At 45.6% G+C, this 26,932-nt stretch overlaps 1 protein-coding gene across 1 annotated transcript in view; it reads left to right on the top strand.

The window, feature by feature from the left end:
- Positions 1–26,932, top strand: part of POLB (DNA polymerase beta) — a 47,183-nt gene that overhangs the window by 13,799 nt on the left and 6,452 nt on the right. Inside the window, exons 7-11 of the mRNA XM_040346212.1 lie at positions 327–378; positions 2,145–2,199; positions 3,140–3,212; positions 7,756–7,826; positions 20,485–20,571. Of these exons, the coding sequence (XP_040202146.1) occupies positions 327–378; positions 2,145–2,199; positions 3,140–3,212; positions 7,756–7,826; positions 20,485–20,571 (338 nt within the window). The remainder of the gene's footprint in view (positions 1–326; positions 379–2,144; positions 2,200–3,139; positions 3,213–7,755; positions 7,827–20,484; positions 20,572–26,932) is intronic.

Raw genomic sequence — 26,932 nt, 5'->3', positions numbered from 1 at the left:
TCGGAAAGGGTCACCTGCAGGTCAAATGTCCCTTTTTGTATGAATTTTGGAATCATCTCAGAAGCATCTCTTAACCTTGCATTTGTTTTACCAATAATAAGTAGTTAGAAGTAGTGTTGATTTGATACATAATCATTTTTAAAATAACGGATCCGTCATAAATTGAACAAATGACTCCTTTATAAGGACTTATGCATTTTAGACACTGTTCTGGGTGAGATGCATGTTTGACTAGCAGTCAGACATAGGAGGGGCTACCTGAAGTCCATGTATAGCATTTGCGTTCTGATTTTCAAGAAATACATCACTTTTTTTTCTCTCTGCAGATCTAAGGAACAATGAACATAAATTAAATCATCATCAACGGATTGGTTTAAAGTGAGTAACCTTGAATAATATTGTCGTGGGTCTCTAAAGTTGGCTATGATGCTGACTCAGAATGCGTCTTATGTGTAAACTATGACCGTTGTAGATCTATTTTACAATAGTATGGCGATAAGAGGACATGTTGCTGTTTACACTATGAAAGCGGGAGGCCAAACTCAATATAAAGTCCACATATAGTAAGGAGATGGGAGGCCAGACCATTGTATATGCATTAAAAAGTAGAAGGCTAGGCTCAATGTACAGAATGGAGATATGACAGGCTGCTGCTTATGCTATGGAAGTGATGGGCCAGGCTTCGTGCATAGTATGGAGGGGAGAGCCCAAGCTTATTGTGTGTGGAATGGAGACCAGGCTTAGTGTACATTATAGGGGTGGGGGGGACACTCAATATATAGTATGAATGCAGGAGTACATGTTTAATGTGCATTAAAGAGGTCGGAGGACAAGCTCAATGAATATTAAGGTCAGAGACGAGGCTCAATGTATAGTATGCAGATGGAGGGCAGCCGTATATAATTGAAGTGGTAAACCAGGCTCAGTGTATAGTATGGAGGTTGTAGACTGTAGACAGTGAGGGGGAAAAAGTATTTGATCCCCCGCTGATTTTAAGAGAGACAGAACAACAACAAAAAATTTCAAAAAACGCATTTCAAAAAAGTTATAAATTGATTTGTATTTTATGCAAAAATGTTAATGAAAAATTTGTTAACCACTTGCCGCCCGCCCTATTACAAAAAGACAGCGGCAAATTGGTTTCAACACCCTGACTGGGCGTCATATGACGTCCTCAGGATATTGAGCCGCTGTGCGCCCCCGGGGGCGGGTATCGCGGCGATCGTTGTTGCAGGGTGTCAGTCTGACACCCCGCAACACCGATCGAGGTAAAGAGTCTCTGACGGAGACAAGAAGAGCCGGTTATCTGTCAGACGCGAGTAGAGGAGAGCCGATCGTCTGCTCCTCTGACAGGGAGGAGTTTGTGCTGATCGATTATCAGCACAGCCCCCCCCCCCAGGGATGCCCACACTAGACCACCAGGGATGCCACTAGACCACCAGGGATGCTCATCACCAGGTATGCCACCCTAGACCACCATTGATGCCAATCAGTGCCCACAATGGATGCCATTCAGTGCCCACAATGGGCATCACTGATTGACAGGCATTGTTGTTTGGCACTGATTGGCATCCATAAGTACAATATAATACAGTACATCCGTGCCGCCTATCGGTGCCCCATCCGTGCCGCCTATCGGTGCCCCATCCGTGCCCCATCCGTGCTTAGTCCATCAATTCCACCTCATCAGTGCCACCTTATCAGTGCCCGTCAGTGCAGCCCCATCAGTGAAGGAGAAAACGTACTTATTTACAAAGTTTTATAACGGAAACAAAAAGAAAAGCATTTGTTTTTCAAAAAAATAATAATTTTATTTTTAGCAGCAAATAAAAATCCCAGAGGTGATCAAATACCACCAAAAGAAAGCTCTTATTTTTGGGAACAAAATGATACAATTTAGTTTGGGTACAGTGTAGTATGACCGCGCAATTGTCATTCAAAGTGCAACAGCGCTGAAAGCTGAAAATTGGTCTGGGCAGGAAGGTGTATAAGTGCCCTGTATGGAAGTGGTTAATACAAGCAACCTAAGGATAAAAACATAATCAATGTTGCTTGAGAGAGTTGTTCCACTTTAACAGAAGTTAAAGTAATTGTGGTCAGTGTGAATAGATGAAAAATTCAGGCTCCCTCTTCTTTCTATTCAGATACTTTGACGATTTTGAGATGCGGATTCCCAGAGACGAAATGCTTAAGATGCAGGTAAACACTTTGTTTGTTCAGTGAATATAGTACATGTGGGTAAGCATTGTTTATGGCCACATCACCGTGACTACCCTTAAATATATATTTTTCAATATGTGTGTATTGGAAACTTACCATCTACATTTGAAGTTCTGACTAGGTCTTTCTACACACACAAAACTCACCAGCAAATAGATGAGAGAAATTTTTTTGTGGTATGCCTATACACAAGGGATCCCGGTTAGGAAAGTAACTCATCAGTTGGGCCCCTTTCGCACAGAGCGGACTCGATGGACAGACTCCGCTAGCTCAGCAGTGGATCGCTCCGTTGATTCCCGCTGAGCAGGCGGATGACAGGTCCGTCTCCGCTCACTGTGCAGAGATGGACCTGTCAGAGACCCGATGTCCTCTATGGGGAGATCAGATGAAAACGGAGAGTCTGTCCATTTTCACCCAGTCCACTGGGCGGATGGCGAGTGTATCGCCATCGGTCTGTATTGAGCGAATCTTGTCGAGTCTGATGGCAGGCGGGTGTCAGCGGACACATCTCTGCTGACATCCACCTGCCCATAGAAGACAATGGGTGGCCCGTTTTGGATCTACCAGGGGCCATTGAAATGAATGGGATTTCTCTTGTTGGGGGTTTTTAGAGCTGAAGCTTGCAGCAGAAAAACGCCTAGGTGTGAACAGAGCCTAAACTATGCAGTCAAATTGTATATAATCAATAAAACCCCATACTACGTAGTTGGTGGATCTAAAAAAATTGTAATGTGTGTGTGGTAAGTTTTAGAGAAGAATAGAATAAACCCTTGATAGAGTTGCCGTCAGATATCTGGGCGTAGTTGCTTACTACAGAGGTTAATGCTGCACACTATATGGCTTCATAAAGTGCCATTTTCTGTCTTCTTTATGGTCACTAAAATATATAATTATATATTTATTTATTTTTTCTTTTTAGGAAATTGTTATTGAAAAACTAAATATTCTGGATTCGGATTACATCGGCACAGTATGTGGTAGCTTCAGAAGAGGTATTCATCCATTTTTATTTTTTTATTGGACATATACACCAGCCCCTGCCCCTGATGGAGCATACAGTCTAATATCCTTACACAGCAGGGAAACATTTTGGTGAAAGTCAATTCACCTATCAGCATTGAGGCAATAAAAAAACGCAATGCAGTTCATGGCTTTAAGGACACACTTCAGTCAGAATGGAAAAAATATGTACAGGCATACCCCGCTTTAAGTACACTCACTTTACATACACTCGCGAGTAAGGACATACCCGTAAGTGCCTTACAAGTACTGTACAGACATTTTGCAGCCGCGGTAGAAGGAGCTGAAGCTCAGAGAGCATAGCCTGCCCTGTTCCAGTGTGCCCCTGACACCCCCACTACAGCCCCTGAGACCTCAACTACAGCTCCTGACACCCCCACTACAGCCCCTGACCCCCCACTACACCCTAGAACTGAAAAAAGGTATTGTTTCACTTTAAGTACATTTTCGTTTTACATACATGCTCTGGTCCCATTGTGTACTTAAAAGTGGGGTATGCCTGTACAGGTAACATGTCGGCATAATTCTTCGATAAAAGTGGTCTCCGCAGCGGATTCGCCATGAGATCACTTTTATTGGTGGCAGGAAAGGTGCACCCCACCCCCCCACACCGAGTTTCGGTCATCTCCGTCGCTTACCGTAGCGGCGGAGACTATTCGATCCTTTCCTTTGCTTGGCACCAAGTCAAATGAGGGAATGATGGCCCCCACTCGACTCAATAGCGTTGGATGATGGATGCGACGTCAAACATCACTTTTATTATTGGGGGGAAAAAGAAAAAGTTTTGCATTGAAGTATAAATGTGAGATCTTAGTTTTTTGACCCCAGATCTCGCATTAAAGAGGTCCTGTCATGCATTTTTTCTATTACAAGGGATGTTTACATTTCTTCTAATAGGAATAAAAGTGATCCAAATATTTTTTTTATGGGACAGTGTAAAAGTAAAAAATTTGAAAAGTAAAATAAATGTTATTTTTATTTTTTAAAGTGCCCTGTCCCCGGTGCTCACGCACAGAAGCGAACGCATACGTAATTCACGCCCGCATATGTAAACTGTGTTCAAACCACACATGTGAGGTATCGCTGCGATCATTGGAGCAAGAGCAATAATTCAATAACTCAAAACTGGTAACCTGTAGAAATTTTCAAATATTGCCTATGGAGATTTTTAAGGGTCAAAGTCTATCGCCATTCCACATTTACTTGGCGGAACATTAACTTTCACAATATAAAAATACTGATTTTAACTTGTAAGGAACAAATGTCACAAATAGACCTGAGCATATAAGGGTTAATCACCACAGTTTTTTTTTTTTTTTTTTTTATCAGTTGTTATAAAAAAAAAAATAACAAACAAATATACATGTGGCGCTGGTACTGAAACAGATTCTATAGTACTGAAGTCCAAGTGGCCAGTGGGCTGCTATTCAGCCTAAGAATAGTCTATTGATGCAGGGAAGCAGAAGCATTCTCCAAGATATACAAGAAAAACAAAGGCAGGCACCTCTGAGTTAGACTGTAAGGTGTGTATTAATAAAAACAACATAGTAACTTATGTGTGGAGAGCTCCACCATCATACCATCTTTCTGCTGGTTGGGAGAGCCAACAGAGCGGCTGAGACAGCGTACCTTCTACTGACCAGTGTGATGGATGCCCCACAGAGAGTTTACCCACAGATGGTCCCTTCCTTGTTTACCTAGATGTAAGTTACTATGTGTTTTTGTTATCACTAAAAAGCCAATCGCTTGCTTTAAAAAAACGGTACAGCGGTGATGCCTGCAGCCCGAGAATGCATATTTGCATACGGTCGGCGTTAAAGTGGAGGTTCACCCGTATATATGACTTTTTCCCCTTAGATTCCTGCTCGTTTTGTCTAGGGGAATCGGCTAGATGTTTTAAAATATGAGCCGTACTTACCGTTTTCGAGATGCATCTTCTTCCATCGCTTCCGGGTATGGGCTGCGGGAATGGGCGTTCCTATGTTGATTGACAGTCTTCCGAGAGGCTTCCGAGGGTCGCATCCATCGCGTCATGATTTTCCGAAAGAAGCCGAACGTCGGTGCGCAGGCGCAGTATAGAGCCGCACCGACGTTCGGCTTCTTTCGGCTAATAGTGACGCGATGGATGCGACCGTCGGAAGCCTCTCGGAAGACTGTCAATCAACATAGGAACACCCAGTCCCGCAGCCCATACCCGGAAGCGACGGAGAAGATGCATCTTGTAAACGGTAAGTACGGCTCATATTTTAAAACAACTAGCCGATTCCCCTAGACAAAACGGGCAGGAATCTAAGGGGAAAAGATCAAAAAATAAATAAATGGGTGAACTCCCGCTTTAAGGAGTTAAATTCCACCAAATAAAGTTCTGTGTGAATTTTTTTTTATTTTAGTTTTTTTATAAAAACGTCTTTTGGTTACAGTGACATTCAAAGTGTGACAGCTCAGGAAGGGGGTAAATTCTTCCGGAGCTGAAGTGGTTAAATACCATAAAAAAAAAGCTCTATTTGTGTGGAAAAAATGTAATTAAAATGTCATATGGGTACAGTGTTGCATTAATACACAAATGTCAAAGTGCAACAGCACTGAAAGCTGAAAATTGGCCTGGACAGGAAAAAGGGGTAAAAGTGTCCGGTATTAAAGTGGTTAAAGTTAACATTATATTGATGAGGGGTGTGGCGAGAGGATCCAGGGAAGGTGAAATATTAGCAGATTAAACTTCAGGTTTAACCACTTTAATACCAGAAACTTTTACCCCCCTCCTGCCCAGGCCAATTTTCAGCTTTCAGTGCTGTTGCACTTTGACAATTGCGCAGTCATGCAACACTGTACCCATATGACATTTTTATAATTTTGTTTTTTTTCACACAAATAGAGCTTTCTTTTGATGGTATTTAACCACTTCAGGTCCGGAAAAATTTGCCCCCTTCCTGACCAGAGCACTTTTTGTGGTTCGGCACTGCGTTGCTTTAAGACCCCTTTCACACTGAAGCATTTTTACAGCGTTTTAGCGTTAAAAAATATCGCTATTAAAACACTCATAAAACGCTCTCCATGCATCTCAATGGACCCTTTCACACTGAGTCCTGCAAGCAGCTTTTGGGCGCTGAAAAAACGCTCCAAAAATGCCCCTCTATTGAAATTAATTGAAAGCGCTGTAAAAACGCCTTGCCCTTTCACACTGAGACACTGCAAAAAAGCCCTAAAACGTTAGGGTCTTAGCGGTGCTTTACCAGCGTTTTTCGGGCGCTGGCAGTGTAAAAGGGCTCTGAAAGCACTCAGGCTTTCACATTGGGATTGCAGATGAGGCTTTGCTCGAATAACGCTTGAAAAACGCCCCAGTGTGAAAGGGGCCTAACTGACAATTGCGCGATGCTGTACCCAAACAAAATTTACATCCCTTTTCCCCCACAAATAGAGCTTTATTTTGGTGGTATTTGATCACCTCTGCCGTTTCTTATTTTTTTTGCGCTATAAACAAAAAAAGAGCGACAATTTTGAACAAAAAATAAAGCAATATTATCCCCCGAAAAAAAAAAAAAAAAATATATATATATATATATATATATATATATAATAAAAAATCCTCAGTTTAGGCCGAAATGCATTCTTCTATATATGATTGGTAAAAAAAAATTGCAATAAGCGTATATTGATTGGTTTGTGCAAAAGTTATAGTGTCTCCAAAATAGGGCGGCGATCTGCGTTTTTTTTTTTTTTTTTTTTAAACCCAGATCTCTCCATAAAGAGGACCTGTCATCCTTATTTGTATTACAAGGGATGTTTAGGAATAAAAGTGATAAAAAAAAAAAGGGACAGTCTAAAAATAGAAGGTAAAATAAATAATATATATATAAAAAAAAAATCCGGTGTCTATATACACGGCGTGACATCCATCTTTCACATTGTACAACATTTGGGGTAATTATTGTGTGGCTTTTTTTTTTTTTTATTTATATTCACTAAAGTGTATTTTCTCAAAAAAAAAATTGCGCTTGCAAAACCGCTGCGCAAATACCATGAGACACAAATAATTGAATGGTCGCCATTTTATTCCCTAGGGCTAAAAAATAATTTATATTGTTTGGGAGTTATAATTAATTTTCTAGCAAAAGATACTGATTTGAATTTGTAAACAAAAAGTGCCAGAAAAAGCCTGGTCTACAAGTGCTGGTCCTGCCGTACTGAAGAAAATGATTTAAAGCAAGTGGGTAGACCATGAAAGCATTTCTCTTCCCCCTTTTTTTTTTTTCTATTACCGTTCTGGGGTGATATAGAAGAACCTTTATCTAGGCCCCTTGTACCTGCTAAGCGCCAATTACCAGCATCCACCATTGTATCCAGTGCAGGAAGTGATGGCAAAAGCCTATAGTCCCTGCTGCTATGATCACATCTCAGCCCATTCTGATTTGTTAAACTCCCACACTTCCTGGTAGATTGAAGCTTTTTGGTACATTGTAATTTGTAATACATCTCAATTTACATATCCAGAAACCTTGCTTATTTTGTTTCCTTTAGGTGCAGAATCTAGTGGGGATATGGATGTTCTCCTCACTCATCCTGACTTCACCTCAGAGTCTACAAAACAGGTCAGTAATTTACCAGGTTTTCCTTCTTCATTTTTTTTATTTATTTAATTTTTTTAGTAGTGAAGCGCAAAATAATCTACAGGTGATCAATTCTACTGCAAATACATTCAAATAATATACCTCTCTGGCACATGTTTTATTTTTTATTTTTTTTGCAGATAAAAAAAGTGCATTTTTTTATTTTATTTTTTTCGGAGCCTGCAGAAGATTGCACCTGCATTCAGCAGATCATAGGTGCAATGGCTCCTGCAGACTCTCAGATATACAGATAGCTGTCTGCTCATACGGGAGGTAGTTTCTTCAGACCTACTCAGGAGCTCACCAGTGCCTTCATAGTTCACTGAGAACTACAAGCCGTCAGCCACAATGGCTGACGGTAGTTATAGTCCATTCACAGGAAACTGTGAATGAATCATGTGGCCATGTGCGCGGAGCTCCGTACGGCCACGTTCTTTTCAAAAAGTGACAGCGAGTCGGGGGAGCAGATTCTTTCATTTGAATGGACATTGTAGGGCTCTGTGACTGAGCTGCCATTTGGATATTGCAGGCAAAATGCACACGGTCAATTTTGAGTGGCTCTATGATCACTGCGATGGCCAATTACAGCGATTACAAATGGAAACACTGCCTATGTTTACATTTGAGATCCCTCCACTTCCTCTGACAACAGAGGAAAGGGATGGAGAGGAGAAGAAAGGTTGTAGCAGCAGAAGGCTTGGACCTCTGCACCAATGAATTTGGGATCATGTTTCAAAGGTGGGGAGGGGGGTTTTAACCACTTGCCGATCTTGCTATAGCAGAATGATGGCTACATTGTGGGCGGCTAGTTCTCGGAGGCCATCATATGATGGCCTTCCGTGATCACGCCTGCTACGGGGCACAGGCGGTGTGCTCTGTGATCAGTGTCCAGAGGACATGACCGCATGAGGAGAGAAGAGAGTCAATACCAGGCTTCTCTAAAAGAGACATGTGCACTGATAATCAGTGCCCTGATTATCTGTGCAGTCCCAACAGTGCCCACCAGTGCTGCCAATCTGTGCCGCCTCCTCAGCGCACATCAGTGAAGGAGGAAAAATTGCCTGTTTGCTAAATTTTATAACAAACTTAAAACTTATTTTATTTTCTTTGTTTATCCAAATTTTCAGTCTTTTTTTTTTTTTTTTTTTTTTTTTTGTTTAGCAAAAAATAAAAAAATACAGTAGTGATTTAATACCACCAAAGGAAAGCTTCCAAGAGAAGGAGAGGATTGATTCATATTGGGGGGCGGGGAGGGGTTCTGGCAGTCATCCAAAAAGACATCTAAAAGAACATGCTTGTGCTAGAATGGGCTAATGCAGATCTGGGGGCATATTAATATACCGTATTTATCGGGGTATTGCGTGCTTCGGCATATAGCGCGCACCCCTAAAGTGGACCGCATTCCTGTAAAAAAAAATCATTTTAGTACTTACGGTTTTGGTGTCTTGTGCGGCATCCATCGGCGGTCCGTCGTCCGTCTGCGGCTTCGGTGGTGTCCTCCTCGTCGGGTCCGGCGTCCTTCTGCGGTGTCCTTCCCGCGCTGAGTTTGAACCACTGCGCCGGCATATACCGAGCGCAGTACACTCGGTTATAGGCTCGGCTCCTCTTGCGGTCACGTCCAGGACGTGACCGCGAGAGGAACCGAGCCTGCCGGACTATACCCGAGTGTATTGCGCTCGGTATATGCCGGCGCAGTGGTTCAAACTCGGCGCAGAAAGCGGGTATCGGCGTATATCGCGCACCCGCGATTTTGCCCTGATTTCTCTTTCGTTCATAGACGGACACAGCCTTCATTGACCTTAGGGTTATGCTTCTTCCTACCAGGAGATTTAGGCAGAATTCTACAGCACTTAAGGTGTTAAAAACTTTCCTTCATGCCGCTCCTCCCAGGGGGCGTGGCTCCCCCAGGCATAACCCACACCCTGCTTTAGCAGCCTCAGTTTGTTTTCTGCCTAACGACAGGAGGTCAAGGCTCTCTCTGGAGTTCCTGGACTCTGGAGTTTTTTTCTTGCGATTTTTCTCGCTTTTATTATTTTGTTCCTGCATTTTTGAATCCTGCGATTCTTCTATCAACAGCCGACTGGGTGACAGGCTGGGTCCTCGACCCTTGTAGTCCCCCCATGTTCGGCCTTCGAGCGTGTGCCGGCCCTCAGCTCAGCTTTGGGACGTCCACGACAGGCCCCATTGCTCCAGGGGCGGCCAGGGAACTTCGGTTCTAGGGCACACATATGACCGGTCTCTATGGCTTTGTCGCAGTGTGTCTGGCCGACAGCCATGCCGTTTACGGACGTTGGTTCTGTCTGGGATACCTCCAGCCGGGTAGTCGCAGGACAGGTAAGTAGTGGCCCCTTACTCAGGTAAGTGGTCTGGCTGGTGGTTTCCCTGGGGAGGTCGACTGAGGGTCCGCCCTGCTTTCCTCTCTCCCCTTCCTCTCCCTCCTTCCCCTGACTGGGTAGTGGCTGTGAAGGGGGGCCTCCTGGGTTTTCTTTGTTACCACCGGAGCCCGTGTGTTGTTAGGGGGACTGTGTTGTTACTCTGGGGGGTGCTGCTGTGTGCTGCTGTGTTCTATGAGGTAATTTTTACCTCAGACAGCGGCCATCTTGAAAATCTCCTTGGTAACGCTGTGATTCTTTTCTGAGGTGACAAAGCACAGCCAGTGCTGCTGTGTTCCATGAGGTAATTTTTACCTCAGATGGTGGCCATCTTGGAAATCTCCTTGGTAACGATGTGATTCTTCCCTGAGATGACTCATCACAGCCTCTGGTCTCTTTTTACCAGTTTTTAGTGCTGTGAAACGCTGTGAATCTTCCATGAGGTGAAGACACATTCTAACAAGCACATCAGAGCACACCTGAGGTTTTTTTCAGCTCCCTCTGCAGCTGGGTGGGGTGGTGAATACCGGGGGCCCCCATGCTCTGCAATAGCAGCAAGGAGGTGACCAGTGGGTTTTTTTTTTTTTTTTTTTTGTCCTGCCTTGCAGGGTGGGTGACTCAGAGCTGACACTATGGAACTCAAGCTATGCCTGAGTTAACCCTTAACGCCCCTCCCCCTGCCACATCTGTTATGTTGGCTGTCCTGGGTTTCTTGCCAGGTTTGAAGCAGCTAGTGCCCGGATGGGGGGTAAAAAAGCGCCCCCTCCCTGAAACCTGCTTCTGGGGATGACACAGAATCGCTGTTTTTTTCTGGTTCTGTTATGTCAGAGGCTGCGGGTTTAACCCTTATGGATAGTGAGGATGACTCTGCTGCAGTCAGTTGCTGGCAAGAATTTGTTGGAGCTCTTGTTTCTGCGGTGCGTGCGACTCTAAAAATTGAGGATGTGGCGGAGACACCTCCGTGTCAGTACCAGCACCGCTAAAGGGTTTCCTTGTGTTCCTTATTAGGACAATATGTTATACAAGGAATGGGATGCACCGCAAAAAGTTTGTCAAAAAACTTTGCAACCTGTTACCCCCTTGAGGGGGGCTTTAAAAAAAAAAAAAAAAAAAAGTAGGTCTCTCCTCCGCCAGTGGACCCAGACTGCGCATGGCCACTACGTTGCCTGTGGAAGGGGCTCCTGCATTTCAGGATCCCGCTGATAGGAGAGTGGAGGCCGTGGCCCGCTCCCTATTCACGGTGGTGGGTTCGGCGGTGAGGCCGGCTCTGGCCGGGGCCCTGGTCAGGCCCCGACTTAAAGGGCGAAGCTCCTGCTGCAGGAGCTGGAAGAAGGACCTCTAAGGTGGCCTTGGTGATAGCCGTTAAGGGTGAACGGTCCTTTTGGGTCTTCCCTGACTGGCATCATTGAGGATGCCACGGGTGGTAAGCGCATGCTGTTCCCACGGTTTGGGAAGGGCTAGGGACCTCGCCCTGTACAAGGACCCTCCTTGCCTACCTCCGAGCGTTTTTTCGCTCGCCCTGTGCGGTGGGGGTAGGTCTACATAGTGCTTGAATCCCCGCTGCGGGGTAGCAGCGCACCTGATACCGCATGCCTAACAAGTCTGCGGACATACCTGCTTCCGCCTGAAGGTCTGCTCCCGCCCGTGTCTCGGGTGGGAGACTGGCTTCGCATTGCGAAGTGTTTTCCTTGGGGTACAAGATTGAGTTTCTCTCTTGTCTGCCAAACAGGTTTTTTCCCTCCGGCTTCTGGCCTCCTCCGGTTCGCCGGTTGACTCCGTCGGGGGCTGTCCAGGATCTTCTGGTCAGGGGAGTGATTGTGCCAGTTCCCTCGTTGGAACGGTCTCGGGGTTTTACTCCATTCTGTTTGTGTCCCCACGGAGGATGGGGCCCGGTCGATCCTGGGCCTCAAGTCCCTCGTTTTGTTTTGTCAAGGTGGTGTCGATTCGCTTGGTAATAGCGGCACTTCATCAGGGGGATTTTCTGGCATCCTTGGATGTCATGAACGTGTACCTGCATATGCTCAAACCACCGGAGATTCTGTGCTTTGCGGTCGGGGGGGGGGCCATTTTCATTGTTGTCCTTCCCATTCGGCGGGTTTTCGCCAAGGTGCTCATCCCGATACTGGCCCGGCTGTGACAGCGGGGGTTTGTTATCATGGGATGTCTGGACGACATTCTCCTACGAGCTTCTTCGAGCTCTGCATTGGTAGAGCCGTGCCTATCACGTGTCAGGCTCTCCGAGTGTTCGGCTGGTTTCTGGATTGTCCTGAAATCAGGTTTGATTCCGTCTCGGGGACTGGAATACCTGGGACTAGTCCTGGATTCCGCCGGGGCGGGAGTGTTTTTCTCCTAGCGGAAAAACTTCAGACTCTGCTATCTGCTGTGCAGCAGTTGCCGACCCAGAAGCGGTCATCTCTGCGATTCTGCAGGAAGGTTCTGGGTCAGTTGGTAGCCTCTTTCGAGGCGGTTCCGTATGCCCAATTCCACGCCAGGGTACTACGGAGGGAACTGCTGTCACGATGGGACTAGCTTCCGTCATCTCTGGATTACCAGATTCAGTTTAGTCATCTGATCATGTCTCCCCTGGTGTGGTGGCTGGCGTTTCCGGTGCTTCGGGCCGGAAAGTCATTTTTCTGCAGGCCACTGGACAGTGGTCACGACGGATGCCAGCCTCTCCGGTTGGGGAGGGGCGTTTGGGGCACCCAGTCAGCCCAGGGGCACTGGACTCAGGTGGAGTCCTGCTTACTGATCAACGTTCTGGAGCTCCGAGCAATCAAGCTTTGCCTTGCCAGGTGGTCCCTGGATCTACAGGCCTGACCGGTCAGGATCCTGTCCGATAACACCACGTCCGTGGCGTAGGTTGATCATCAGGGAGGCACACGGAGTTCTGTTGCAGCGACGGGGGTCGCGCGCATCCTTTCGGTGGGCCAAAGGGTCCGTTCCGGCTCTATCGGCTGGGTACATTCCGGGAATACGGAATTGGCTAGCCGACTACCTAAGTCGCACTGCACTGGGCCAAGGAGAGTGGTCTCTCCACCCGCAGGTGTTTCGGGGTCTGTGCCGAAAGTGGGGCACTCCGGACGTGGACCTTCTAGCGTCCCGTCTCTATCGGTAGGTGCCACGGTTCGTGGCCAGGTTTAAGGACCCGTGGGCGGACGCGTCAGGCGCATTGGTGGCTCCTTGGGGTCGCTGTCGCCTACTTTGCACCTTCCCTCCTCGGAAGCTTCTTCCTCGCCTGCTGCGCAGAGTAGAAGCTGTAGGGATTCTATCGGTCCTGATTGCCCCAGATTGGCCGCGTCGCTTCTGGTACGCGGACCAGGTGCGTCTGCTGGCAGACGCCCCCTAGCGTCTTCCCCTGGGAATTGATTTTCTGTTACAGGGTCCGATCTTCCACCCTGTTTCACAGCCACCGGCCTTAGCGGCGTGGCTGTTGAGAGCCAGGGGCTTAAGGACCGAGGCCTATTGGGCTTGGTGGTCTCTACCGTGCTGCCTGCACGGAAGTCTACCTAACGTAGGTTTTTTCCTCATACATGGAAGGCCTACTTCTCTGTGTGTGGGGAGATGAACTGGCACTCTCGTACATGCGTTGTGTTCAGGATTCTGCTGTCTTTGCAGCAGGGAGTGGTTCAGGCTCTCGCCTTACGTACGGTTAGGAGCCAGATTTCCGCTCTGGCTGTTTTTACTTGCAGCGACCCTTGGCATCGCACTCCTCGGTGCGTGCGTTGGGTCAGGGGGTCTGGCAGGTGGCCCCTCCGGTGCGCCCTCCATTACCCCCATGGGACTTGAATTTAGTCCTTTCAGTGCTTCAGGATGCTCCCTTTGAGGACATTCGGGAGGTTTTTTGTTTATTGTCACAAAAGGTGATTTTATTTCTGGTAGCAATTACCTCGATCAGACGGGTGTCTGTCTGTTCTGGCGGCCTTGTCTTGCAAGGCTCCCGACACCAAGACTCTGTGTTACAGGTGTGTAAGGCTGCGACCTGGTCGTCGGTCCACGCTTTTTCAAAGTTTTATATGGTGGATGTGAGTGCATCTTCTGATGCCTCCTTCGGCCGCAGGGTGTTACAGGCGGCAGTTTAAGGTTGGAGTTCCTCCGTTGAGTAACTCCGGTTTTTGTTTGGGGTGTAACCTGTTTTTGCTGTGTTATTTTTCCCACCCCTCTAATTTTTTGACACTGCTTGGGGACGTCCCTAAGGTCAATGAAGGCTGTGTCCGTCTATGAACGAAAGAGAAAAAAGGATTTTTGTACTCACCGTAAAATCCATTTCTCTGAGTTCATAGACGGACACAGCACCCACCCCTCCTTTGTTTGTACTGCTTGTTACGAACTGAGGCTGCTAAAGCAGGGTGTGGGTTATACCCGGGGAACCACGCCCCCTGGGAGGAGCGGCATGAAGGAAAGTTTTTAACACCTTAAGTGCTGTAGAATTCTGCCTAAATCTCCTGGTAGGAAGAAGCATAACCCTAAGGTCAATGAAGGCTGTGTCCGTCTATGAACTCAGAGAAATGGATTTTACGGTGAGTACAAAAATCCTTTTTTTCAGGGCAAAAAAGTGCGCAGTATACGCTGATACGGTAATCTGTATTGAAATAATTACATGGAGAATAATGCTTGCCAGGAAAAAAGCTCGCGGGATTGGTTGTTATGGAAATTTACATATTTTCCTCCACTTTTACTTGTTTTCGTAAATTTTCCCCACCAACACTACTCCTGTGCAGCAGAACTTCAGACACTTGTCTGCCCCTCTGCTATAAATTAGACATGATAGACTCTTCCAGAGCAGTGCAGTACTATTCTGCTTCAAGGATGAAGAGTTCAGTTTCCAAAAGTATGAACCGTTCTTCAGGCAGCTCTGCTGAGTGAAATGCGTATAAAACTGGCCTCTGGCCGGCCTCCATTCCACAGTAGAGGTCAGTTGTTGGCCGAGTTGTCCCAGAGGGACTTCTGCTACGTGATCTTCAGCATGAGCCCTCGGCTTCCTGGTAGGAGAACTTGGGGGTTTTGTAGCTTTGCAATTCACTGGAACATTTACATTAATATGATATAAACTTATATCCGTGTGGGCCATTGTTATGAAGCAAGGAATGTGATTTTATTTTTTTCAAACAGTTACTTGTGAATCAATCACTGTCATTTAAAATGCATGCACTTGGAAGATTCGCCTGCAGTAAATGTTTGGCAAATGTCAGCTTGACTGGTTTATAAATATTTCACTATATAATTGTGTGTATAATACTGTATACAGTATGTGTATATACTGAATGCAACAGTTTTTGTGTCCCTTCTCTATTTGGAATAGTGTTGTCAATGTAAATATGCTGCTTGGGGGGAAAGGACAAATCCGGGTGGACACTTGCAAAGAACAACAAAAAAGTGACACCTCTAATAGTGCTTTTTAGAAGCATTACATTTTTATTTGTTTGGCTGCATTCCAACTATAGTTTTACATGTCGTGCTCGTGTTGACATTCATGGTTAATCACACCCCAAATGCAGTAAACTCTGCTTTTTGCGCAATGCTCAAAAAGGACTTTAATGTCGTCATCCACCCAGAAGCCAGCTGCTCTCTCCCCCGCCACAGTCCAGTGCCCCAGTAAGGCAGGATTCGCACCTACACTGTATGCATTTTTTGTGCTTTTTGCAGATTTGCTCTACAGAACGTGTTGCAAAGGAAACCATGTTAAATGTTCTGTAGTGCAAATCTGCAAAAAGCACTAAAACTGCATAGGTGTGAATCCAGCCTTAGCGACAGTCACAGCTCTCTTCTTACCAAAGACTGAGAACTGAGCGATCCGTGGCCGTGATTGCTCAATTCTTGGTCTTGGAGGCTGCGGGGTACAGATGCTGCATCCACCTAGGTGAATATGACTGTTTATTATTTTGAAATTCTACTTTTCTAATTTAAAATGACATTTGTCATCAAAATACTATGCTGACATATTGGCTGGAATGCAGGTTTAATCTGTAGAAATCATGCAGGGTAAAGGTGCGTATACAGGAATTCGTTTTTTTGCTGCTGTGTTTTTGAAGCAGATTGGAATGTAGTGTTTGAACTTTGAGTTAGATATTTATGGAGCAGCGTTCACTTGTGCTTATTGCTGCACCTTCAAAGCATTTGAGTATACAGTTACAGTATGTTCTATTTTGCCATGTCTGAACTTTTTTTTTCCTCCCAAAGAAATGGTTTTGGATGCAAACATAAACGCTGCAAATAGTGTTTTTTGTTTTTGTTTTTTTTACAGTGCAAGACACTTTTCTGCTGAAATTGATTTGTTTGAGTCTGTGGCCCCTGTACTGTCATGAGGGCCCCCTACACCAGGGGTGTCAAACTCAAATTCATCGGGGGCCGCATCAGCAGTTTGGTTGCCCTCAAAGGGCCGGTTGTATCTGCACTTCAGTTTTCTTGCGCTGCATAGGGATCGCAGGGTTCAGGGGTGCGCTGCGTAGGGATCGCAGGGTTCAGGGGTGCGCTGCGTAGGGATCGCAGGGTTCAGGGGTGCGCTGCATAGGGAGTGCAGGGTTTAGGAGTGCGCTGCGTAGGGAGCGCAGGGTTTAGGAGTGCGCTGCCTCCTCCTCTCTGTTGTCCCCCCCCTCCTCTCTGGTGTCACTGGTGCTCCCCCCTCCTCTCCTCTCTGGTGCTCCCCCCTCCTCTCCTCTCTGGTGCTCCCCCTCCTCTCTGGTGTCACTGGTGCTCCCCCTCCTCTCTGGTGTCACTGGTGCTCCCCCCTCCTCTCCTCTCTGGTGTCACTGGTGCTCCCCCCTCCTCTCCTCTCTGGTGTCACTGGTGCTCCCCCCTCCTCTCCTCTCTGGTGTCACTGGTGCTCCCCCCCTCCTCTCTGGTGTCACTGTTGTCCCCCCCCTCCTCTCCTCTCTGGTGTCACTGTTGTCCCCTCCTCTCCTCTCTGGTGTCACTGTTGTCCCCCCCCTCTTCTCTGGTGTCACTGGGGTCCCCCTCCTCAGTGACACCGGAGAGGAGAGGGACCCCAGTGACACCAGAAAGGAGAGGAGGGGGACACCAGAGAGGAGAGTCACAGGTATCCCCCTCCTCCGCTCAGGTCAGACAGCCATGCTCCCTGGGTGATGGTGTCTCTCCTATCCGCAAGTTACACACACAAGTATGGGGCATGGAAAGCAGAGTGTGCAACGTTCTATTCAAACAGGAGAATTGAGGGAGCGGAAATCTGCCAGGTATGTAACTTCACAAGAGAGGTTGTGTCGTCAGGCTTTGTTCACCAGGTAGCTGCAAGTAGGGGGAGGGGAAGAGAGAAATCTGGGGTAGACGCTTGGATTGCATTTATATTCTCCTCTGTTGCCATTAAAGTGGATGTAAACCCAATTCATGAAATTTGAGCTGGGCACGTATATCTGCAGTGTTTTGTTATATCTCTTCAAAGAGCTAAGTCCTGTAGCTCTCTCCTGACCCGTTCCTCTTTATCAGCCTGATAACTCCTGACATTCTCAGACACATCAGATAAAAGCAGCCTGAAATTTCTGTCTGGGGAAGTTGCTATAAATAGATTAGCAGGCAGTTGGCCCTGTTACAAAACACCTCTTATAGTCTATGCCTATGATGAGAGGGGGTGTGTGCCTTTCCTCCAATCAGCAATTTTAGCCATCTTGGCTGTATACCCAGACATCACACTCTGGCCCGGATTCAGATAGGAGATACGACGGCGTATCTCCAGATACGACGGCCCGCACTCAGAGATACGACGGCGTATCTATGCGCCTGATTCAAAGAATCAGTTGCGCATAGATTTCCCCAAGATCCGACCGGCGTAAGTGTCTTACACCGTCGTATCTTAGGCTGCATATTTACGCTGGCCGCTAGGTGGCGCTTCCGTATAGTTACGCAAGGAATATGCTAATTAGGTATTTACGCCGATTCAGAAACGTACGTCCCGCCGGCGCATTTTTTTACGTTGTTTACGTTAGGCTTTATTCGGTGTATAGTTACCCCTGCTATATGAGGCGTAGCTAATGTTAAGTATGGACGTCGTTCCCGCGCCGAGTTTTGAAAATTTTACGTCGTTTGCGTAAGTCGTTCGCGAATAGGGCTGGATGTCATTTATGTTCATGTTGAATCCAATACGTCCTTGCGGCGTACTTTGGAGCAATGCACACTGGGATATTTCACAGACGGCGCATGCGCCGTTCAAAAAAAAACGTCAAAAATGCGGGGTCATCTTAAATTTAAATAAAACACGCCCACAACATCCCCATTTGAATTAGGCGGGCTTACGCTGCCACACATACGTTACGCCGCCGTAACTAAGGGCGCAAGTTCTTTCTGCATACTGAACTTGCGCCCAAAGGGATAGATAGAGCATCCTGTGTTTAAACGGGAATCTCCTAACACATCTGAACTTTCTAAACTGTATATAAATGTGAAGACAGCAGATAAATGTAAAACTTATGTAGGGAGATTTGTGTATCTATCATCTGAGGTATATGGAGGGTTTACATCCACTTTAAATTATCACACAATCTCAAACTAAAGCCTTGTACACACGATGAGATTATTGGACGAATGATTGTCCTTTTTTTTTGCATGCTAGTCTCCTGTCGAAAACCAATAGGTTACTAAAGTCACTAAAATTCTCGTAGGACAAAATACAACTTCGGGAGTGATGTAATGTGTTGTAATGTATTTTTTAATATCCAAGCATTCATGGCCTTGGTCTTACAATTTTTCCAGACAAATGCTGTACTGATTAAATGAAAATCGTTCTCTTGCAAATGAAAAATGTTCTTGTTTTTTTTTTTTTTTTCTTTGGATAATTTTGATGTCGCGATTGGCTCTAGAAAGCTGTGTACTAACAGTCAGATTATTGTACAATCACTTCGAAGGCGGCATTTTTTTTGTCCAAATTTTTCTCATCATGCATACAAGGCGTTACCCTTTTCTTGAAGGCTCCAGAGTTTTAATGCAGCGTTGCGCCCAAAAGTGGAAGCTCCGCCTATCTGCTGACAAAAACGGGTACTTGCTCCCATTTCCGTGTAAGGGCGCCAGGGGGACCTACATCATTTACAGCTCCTCCTACTTCCACCGCTGCCTTCTGGGAGAGACACAGGTCCCAGAAGACAGCGTGACCTTTCGGAAAGTGCAGCGCGACTCGTGCATGCACAGTAGGGAACAGGCGGTGAAGCCGACATTGCGGGCTCCCTGGACAGGTGTATTTTATATTAAAAGTCAGCAGCTACAGTATTTTTAGCTGTTGGCTTTATTTTTTTGAATACAGGCTGGAACTCCACTTTTAAGTACATATCTTTTATTTCTGAGTTATCAGAAGAACCAGACAGGTTGTTGTACACACTGGCCAAATGTCGGACGGTTTCTGTTGATCCGGCCGATATATTCGGCTCCTGTGTACCAACCATTAATCAGAGAAGCAACAAAGGGAAAAGGTGTAACTGAATGAACTGCGGAGATCCTCAACTGAGAAGGCACAAGCTGGATTTTCGGAATCCAAGGGTAAAGCCAGCGCTAAAATATCTCATCTTGTTTGTAGCTTTCCACAAGCCATGTCAGGGACAAAGCAAACATTCAGGAAATGTTCTCTAATGTCTAATTGAACTTTTTAGCCTTGGCGCAGAACATGATATGGAAAGCCACCCCTGCTCATCAGATTGTGGGGATGCTGGTCACAATTGAGGGCAAAATTAATGTGGGAGGCGAATGAACTGGGGAGCTAAAGATGTATTTTTTTTTTTTGTCATAATAAAAACATATTTTGCACGTTAAAGGCTTGTGTACATTGAAATGCGGGTCAGCAGATTCCCATTTAGTTCTAATAATGTAGTGTGACATATTTGTCCTGCTTTGCACATCTCTAAACACAGCATGTCCTTTTACAGACAAAGCGGGTCAGATGCGGCTTTTTGTATACAAATGCAAGTGTTTAAACTGCTGTGCTGCATTTGAACTAAAAATCCTGAGTTTGACACAACAAGCCCTTAAAGTAGTACATATGCTGTGTAAATCGGATGGTAAACTTTGCAATTACGGTACATCTATTATCCAAAATGATTTCAGGTTGTAATAATTACAAAATCCAATTGAATGATTACTTATGCAGAGGATTGTATAGATGGCAGTAGGATGAATCCGTCAGTGTTTACCAAAAACTGGAGTGTCCATTTCCAGTTATAAGAGACTTTATCTAGTGCTCTTCACAGAGATTATTTAATGTTTTATCTGTTATTACCATTTCCTGATTTATCAGTATTGGCCTCTAACTATATACTGTGCTGATTATATATTTACAGCCACGCCTCTTACACCAGGTAGTGCAGAGTCTGGAAGACTGCAAATTTATCACCGACACGCTAGTGAAGGGAGACGCTAAATTCATGGTAAGATATCTGATCACAATATTTGAATTATAATATGTAGCTGTGATGCTGAGCCTTTTCCCAAATACCTCCAGAGGAGAGACATTTGTATTAATCCTTAACCCTTTCACGCTTAAGGGTAACACAAATCTTAATGCCCAAGCCCAATTTTGCAACTTTGACATGTGTTAGTAAAACCGTACATATCATCACAACTACTTTGTGCATCCAGGTGGGTTTTACATTGGGTTTTTTTCAGGACAAGTTGGGCTTTCTTTGGGTGGTAAATGGTAATGGATATCTCCTGATATATATATATTTTTTTATTATTATCAAAGGAAAACTGGCCCAAAATAGTTAATAAAAAAAACTTTTTTTTTTTTTAGCAAATCAAATTCTACCACTCCTGACGATCGCAACAATACCACATATGTGTGTCAGTTGTTGTATGTGCCCGTTGTACAGCCCAGAAACAAAAGTGCGCATTTATTTTTATTTTTTGTATCCTATCTAAGGGCCCTTTCAGACGTGCGGACCGTATGTCCGCATTTTCATCCATCCTTTGCAGATGAAAACGGGACATACATGGCTCCCTATGTGATTACGGGTGTCAGCGGATGACCATCTGCTGACACCCGTAATTGTCCGCCTCCGCAAAGATCAGATTTTTCATACGGAAGAAAATCCAATTTTTCTTCCGTCTGGCTGATCGGATCGGATGAACACGGACATACAGTTCGTGTTCATCCGATTCCTCCCATAGGGGAGAGCGGAGGAAAGACAGGGCGGTCCCTGCACAGTGTGCGGGGACCGCCCTGTCAGCCGACGGCTCAATTGGGATTTTACTGAGGATCCCAGCTGAGCTTTTACGGACACACGGAGCGGATCATTACTGATCCGCCCGTGTGAAAGGGCCCTAAAACACACTGATAAAAATAAAATACATCCCATCCAAAAAAATACCGACCTTAACCACTTAAGCCCCGGACCAAAATGCTGCCTAAAGACCCAAGGGGTTTTTACAGTTCGGGACTGCGTCGCTTTAACAGACAATTGCGCGGTCGTGCGACGTGGCTCCCAAACAAAATTGGCGTCTTTTTTTCCCCACAAATAGAGCTTTCTTTTGGTGGTATTTGATCACCTCTGCGGTTTTTATTTTTTGCGCTATAAACAAAAATAGAGCGACAATTTTGAAAAAAATGCAATATTTTTTACTTTTTGCTATAATAAATATCCCCCAAAAACATATATAAATTTTTTTTTTCCTCAGTTTAGGCCGATACGTATTCTTCTACCTATTTTTGGTAAAAGAAATCGCAATAATCGTTTATCGGTTGGTTTGCGCAAAATTTATAGTGTTTACAAAATAGGGGATAGTTTTTTTGCATTTTTATTTATTTTTATTTTTTTACTACTAATGGCGGCGATCAGCGATTTTTTTCGTGACTGCGACATTATGGCGGACACTTCGGACAATTTTGACACATTTTTGGGACAATTGTCATTTTCACAGCAAAAAATGCATTTAAATTGCATTCTTTATTGTGAAAATGACAGTTGCAGTTTGGGAGTTAAACACAGGGGGCGCTGTAACATTTAGGGATCACCTAGTGTGTGTTTACTAGTGTAGGGGGGTGTGGCTGTAGGAATGACGTCATCGATCGTGTCTTCCCTATAAATGAGATGACGCGATCGATGCGCCGACACAGTGAAGCACGGGGAAGCCGTGTTTACACACGGCTCTCCCCGTTCTTCAGCTCCGGGGAGCGATCGCGACGGAGCGGCTATAAACGAATAGCCGCGCCGTCGTCCCGGATCGCTCCTGAAGCCACGGGGACCGCCGCATGTACCGGGGGGGGGGGGTCCCGATCGGACCCCCGACCCACGTCAAGCAGGGTACGTATATATACGTGGATGTGCCTGCCTGTGCCATTCTGCTGACGTATATGTACATGAGGCGGTCCTTAAGTGGTTAACAATAACCTTTGACCCTGACCTTGACTCCAACACCCTGGCATTGACCTACATCAAACCTTAACCACTAGCCAACAAGCTCACGCAGATATACTGCAGCAGGTTAGCAGCGATGTGCGAGTTGTCGTACCTGTATGGTGGCTCGCGCAGTGGCGGACTTGCGGGAGCATGCCTGGGGGGGTCGGGCGGGCGACCCGCAATCGCCTACTACAGAGGCAGAACTGGGATCTGCCCGAGTAAACAAGCAGATCTGTTATGTGTCCTGTCAGAACGGGGATCTACTGTTCCCAGTGATCTGTCATGTCCGTGGCAGCCCATCCCCCTACAGTTAGAACATGCTTAACCCCTTGATCGCCCATAGTGTTAACCCCTTCCCTGCCAGTGTCCTTTTTACATTGATAAGTGTATTTTTATAGCACTGGGTCCAACTCGTTGGTAAGCCTTCAATCTTCACGGTGGTGGATTACCTACAGACAACTGATTATATAGTAATTTTTAATTTCAGTGGAATTTTTTGGACTTTATACTCGTTTACCAACACACTTGGTTTATTATCACTTTGGTGTTTACTAATACAATCACCTTGATGTTCAATATAGATATTTATCTATCTCTTTGTACATCTATAAACTTTGTTTATCAGGATTTTAGTTTTTTATGTTTTATGCACTATTAACCACTTGACAACTGGGCACTTAAACACCCTTAATAACCAGACCAATTTTCAGCTTTCGGTGCTCTCACATTTTGAATGACAATAACTCAGTCATACAACACTGTAACCAAATGAAATTTTTGTCCTTTTTTTCCCACAAATAGAGCTTTCTTTTGGTGGTATTTGATCACCTCTGCGGTTTTTATTTTTTTCGCTATAAATGAAAAAATAACGAAAATTTTGTAAAAAAATGAATTTTTCTTCATTTCTATTATAAGATTTTGCAAAAAATGAATTTTTCTTCATAAATTTGGCCTAAAATGTATACTGCTACATATCTTTGGTAAAAAAAAAAAAAAAAATTTGGATATTATTTAGTCTGGGTGAAAGTTATAGGGTCTACAAGCTATGGTACCAATTACTGAAAATTTATCAATTTGATCACATCTGAAGTACTGACGGCCTTTCTCATTTCTTGAGACCCTAACATGCCAGAAAAGTACAAATACCCCCTAAATGACCCCTTTTTGGAAAGAAGACATTCCAAGGTATTTAGAAAGAGGCATGGTGAGTTTTTTGAAGTTGTCATTTTTTCCCACAATTCTTTGCAAAATCAAGGTTTTTTTTTTTTATTTTTTTTTTCCACAAAAGTTTCATATTAGCAGGTTATTTCTCACACACAGCATATGCATACCACAAATTACACCCCAAAACACATTCTGCTATTCCTCCCGAGTATGGCGATACCACATGTGTGAGACTTTTACACAGCGTGGCCACATACAGAGGCCCGACATGCAGGGAGCACCATCAGGCGTTCTGGAGCACCCAGACCAATTCTGACATTCCTCTCCTACATGAAAAAATCATCATTTATTTGCTAGAAAATTACATAGAACCCCAAAACATTATATATGCTTTTTTAGCAAAGACCCTAGAGAATACAATGGCGGTCGTTGCAACTTTTTATCGCGCATGGTATTTGCACAGCAATTTTTCGAACGCATTTTTTTGGGAAATAAAACAGTTTTGTGCTTTTTTAAAAAAAAAACATTAAAGTTAGCCCAATGTTTTTGCATAATATGAAAGACGAAGTTACGCCGAGTAAATAGATACCCAACATGTCACCCTTCAATATTGCACACGCTTGTGGAATGGCGCCAAACTTCGCTACGTAAAAATCCCCATAGGTGACGTTTTAAATGTTTTTACTGGTTACATGTTTTTAGTTACAGAGGAGGTCTGGGGCCAAAATGATTGCTCTCGCTCTAACGTTCGCAGCGATACCCCACATGTGTGGTTTGAACACCGTTTTCATATGTGGGCGGGACTTACGTACACATTCGCTTCTGTATACGAGCACGCGGGAACAGGGGCGCTTTAAATATTTATTTTTTATTTTTATTGTTCATTTTACTTAATTTATTTTAGTTTGACACGTTTTTCCCCAAAAATAAATGTTTTGATCACTTTTATTCCAATTACAAGGAATGGAAACATCCCTTGTAATAGGAATATAGCATGACAGGTCCTCTTTACAGTGAGATATGGGGTCAATAAGACCCCACATCTCACCTCTAGGCTGGGAAGCCTGAAAAAAAACAAGAAAAAAAACGATCCTGGCTTCGATCGCAGCGGTGAGTCAGAAGAAGCACCGGAGGGAGAAGGGAGTGGGGACGTCCCTTTTTGCCTCCCGTAAGAACGATCAAGAGGCGGAACAGCCACCATGATCGTTCTTATGGTGTAGAGAATCGCCGGCTGAAAAAAATGATATCTGAATGATGCCTGTAGCTGCAGGCATCATTTAGATATCCCTGCACAAAGTCAAGGACCTCATATGACGTGGGCGGGAAGTGGTTAAAACACATTTTTTTCCCCAGAGTATTTTCTGGGTATTGCAAAGTATTGGCCGGGGTATTGCAAAGTATTGGTGCGGGGGTATTGCAGAGTATTGGTGCGGGGGTATTGCAGAGTATGGTGTGGGGGTATTGCAGAGTATTGTGTGGGGGGTATTGCAGAGTATGGTGTGGGGGTATTGCAGAGTATGGTGTGGGGGTATTGCAGAGTATGGTGTGGGGGTATTGCAGAGTATGGTGTGGGGGTATTGCAGAGTATGGTGCGGGGGTATTGCAGAGTATTGGTGCGGGGGTATTGCAGAGTATTGGTGCGGGGGTATTGCAGAGTATTGGTGCGGGGGTATTGCAGAGTATGGTGTGGGGGTATTGCAGAGTATGGTGCGGGGGTATTGCAGAGTATTGGTGCGGGGGTATTGCAGAGTATTGTGTGGGGGGTATTGCAGAGTATTGTGTGGGGGGTATTGCAGATTATTGTGTGGGGGGTATTGCAGATTATTGTGTGGGGGGTATTGCAGAGTATTGTGTGGGGGGTATTGCAGAGTATTATGTGGGGGGTATTGCAGAGTATTGTGTGGGGGGGTATTGCAGAGTATTGTGTGGGGGGTATTGCAGAGTATGGTGCGGGGGTATTGCAGAGTATTGTGCGTGGGGTATTGCAGAGTATTGTGCGGGGGTATTGCAGAGTATTGTGCGTGGGGTATTGCGCGGGGGGTATTGCAGAGTATTGCGCGGGGGGTATTGCAGAGTATTGCACGGGGGGTATTGCAGAGTATTGCGCGGGGGTACTGCAGAGTACTGGCAGGGGGTACTGCAGAGTATTGCGCAGGGGTATTGCAGAGTATTGCGCGGAGGTATTGCAGAGTATTGCGCGGGGGTATTGCAGAGTATTGCGCGGGGGTACTGCAGAGTATTGCGCAAGGGGTATTGCAGAGTATTGTGCGGGGGTATTGCAGAGTATTGCGCGGGGGTATTGCAGAGTATTGCGCGGGGGTATTGCAGAGTATTGCGCGGGGGTATTGCAGAGTATTGCGCGGGGGTATTGCAGAGTATTGCGCGGGGGTATTGCAGAGTATTGCGCGGGGGTATTGCAGTGTATTGAGCGGGGGTATTGCAGAGTATTGCGCGGGGGTATTGCAGAGTATTGCGCGGGGGTATTGCGCGGGTGTTTTGCAGAGTATTGCGCGGGTGTTTTGCAGAGTATTGCGCGGGTGTTTTGCAGAGTATTGCGCGGGTGTTTTGCAGAGTATTGCGCGGGTGTTTTGCAGAGTATTGGGCGGGGGTATTGCAGAGTAATTGCGCAGGGAAGGCAGAGCATTGCAGAGTATTGCGCGGGTGTTTTGCAGAGTATTGCGCGGGTGTTTTGCAGAGTATTGCGCGGGTGTTTTGCAGAGTATTGCGCGGGTGTTTTGCAGAGTATTGCGCGGGTGTTTTGCAGAGTATTGCGCGGGTGTTTTGCAGAGTATTGCGCGGGGGTATTGCAGAGTAATTGCGCAGGGAAGGCAGAGCATTGCAGAGTATTGCGCGGGTGTTTTGCAGAGTATTGCGCGGGTGTTTTGCAGAGTATTGCGCGGGTGTTTTGCAGAGTATTGCGCGGGTGTTTTGCAGAGTATTGCGCGGGTGTTTTGCAGAGTATTGCGCGGGTGTTTTGCAGAGTATTGCGCGGGGGTATTGCAGAGTAATTGCGCAGGGAAGGCAGAGCATTGCAGAGTATTGCGCAGGGAAGACAGAGTATTGCAGGGGTTAATGCAGGGATGGCTGAGCAGGGATGGATGGATCTGTGACTGCAATAGTCACAGATCCATCCCACACTGCTGCTGCCATCCGCGCTCTCCTCTCACACTGTACCGATCGGTACAGCGAGAGGAGGGAGGAACCGGCGTCATCAGATGACGCCGGT

The sequence above is a fragment of the Rana temporaria genome, chromosome 3, assembly GCF_905171775.1.
Source record: "Rana temporaria chromosome 3, aRanTem1.1, whole genome shotgun sequence".
Lineage (NCBI taxonomy): Eukaryota > Metazoa > Chordata > Amphibia > Anura > Ranidae > Rana > Rana temporaria.
The sequence above is the reverse complement of the archived record's forward strand: the minus strand, read 5'-3'. Positions and strand labels throughout refer to the sequence as shown.